Source organism: Phytophthora infestans, genomic scaffold (genome assembly GCF_000142945.1).
Source record: "Phytophthora infestans T30-4 supercont1.67 genomic scaffold, whole genome shotgun sequence".
Taxonomy (NCBI): Eukaryota; Oomycota; class Peronosporomycetes; order Peronosporales; family Peronosporaceae; genus Phytophthora; species Phytophthora infestans.
The window spans coordinates 295,910-297,306 of NW_003303692.1; the positions used below are offsets into that span (position 1 = coordinate 295,910).

The following is a 1,397-nucleotide window of genomic DNA, read 5'->3' on the forward strand; positions in this document are numbered from 1 at the left end:
ACTTTTAATATCATGCGACAGAGCCTTGATAACCTAAAGTGGGCCGCTTCATCGAGATAGCAGTGCAATGTATACTTCATCTTGTGCAAAGCATACGGTAGATACCCTTCTGACTCTTACTGGCTGTGCTGGTATTACAGTAACACCTGTACAACGTATTATACACTCAAGAACAAAAAAGTGATGTCATCGATCGCTGTCGATTGTGGGTACGCTTCAGTATTAGCGTGTGTGTGGTACGAACATTCGGTTTGTGCATGTGTCGCGGGAGTCGCTCCCATTTATTGGCAAATTGGACTAGCCAGCTGATTCAATTGAATAGAGAAGCTCGCCATTCAGTTGACATTGTCAATGTATCCATTACGCAGGATACAGTAAAGAGGCTAAAAAAAAACCCACATGTTCTCGAGAAGATTCTACAAAGCTTTTACCGGCTCGACCCAAGCACCAACAATTTCCGCTGCAGCTGTCATCTGTGACAGCGTGCATTTACTGTACTGTACTTTGTTTTAGTAAGGTTTACTTTCACATCCATCACATCCAGCTCGAGCACATCCGTCCGCATCGCTATATTGTAACCTAGCACGGTGAGGCAACCCCAGACTCCGTGGCTTCGGCTCTGACAAAACATTGTACGCCAGCCAGTCACTTCGCATTTTGCTTCCAAGACCACAAGGCCCGTCAAACTCCAAGCCCTCGAAGACTAGTCAACGCTTCTCCACCATAACAATGCGCAGCATATACTACGTTGTACTTGCCGCCGCGCTATTCGCTCGTACCACCGTCGTCACAGCGTTCACGAATGCGGATGACTCGCAGCTCGTCTCGAAGATGTCTCCCGATTTCGCATCCGATGTTAAGATCAGTGGCGACTTCCAGACGAGATCCCTCCGAGTCACGGATCCAGAAGATGGTAACTTGATGACCGATAGCGAAGAGCGAACTAAGTATGCAAGCCTCAAAGACGTCATCAAGAGGTCGGCCGCTGCTGATATTCTAAAGAATATGCCGAGCGACTCGGTCAGAAAAATGGTCAAGGCAGTTAAATTTAAAAGCGAGCTAACGAATAAGGAGGAAGAGGTTGTGAAAGCCCTCTTGGCCTTGGCTGCTAAAGCCTAAGTAACCAGGGCATCGCGCCAGCGACCCAGAAACAAAAAGCTGATAGCGATCTTTATATCGTTTTTACTTTTCTTGAATTAAGTAATCTGATCAATCAAAATCTGATGCTTATGTTCGGCTGGAGGTATTCATAGTTCGTCAGAAAAATGCTTATCATTATAGGTTTTTGTTAGCAATTTCAGACTACGTAGTATTCGAGATCTCGGACGAGCCAACAGTTGACAGCTACGTAGGTCTGCAAAGGCAATGCGCTTGATTCGTGAAACGCCAGAGACCAT

General features: G+C 46.2%; 1 protein-coding gene across 1 annotated transcript; it reads left to right on the forward strand.

The window, feature by feature from the left end:
• Positions 1-729: 729 nt before the first annotated feature.
• PITG_18325 (secreted RxLR effector peptide protein, putative) lies at positions 730-1,119 on the forward strand (the record flags this gene model as incomplete). Its single annotated transcript, XM_002997730.1, has 1 exon — positions 730-1,119. The coding sequence occupies one exon, from the start codon at positions 730-732 to the stop codon at positions 1,117-1,119; it is 390 nt and encodes a 129-aa protein (XP_002997776.1).
• Positions 1,120-1,397: the final 278 nt, after the last annotated feature.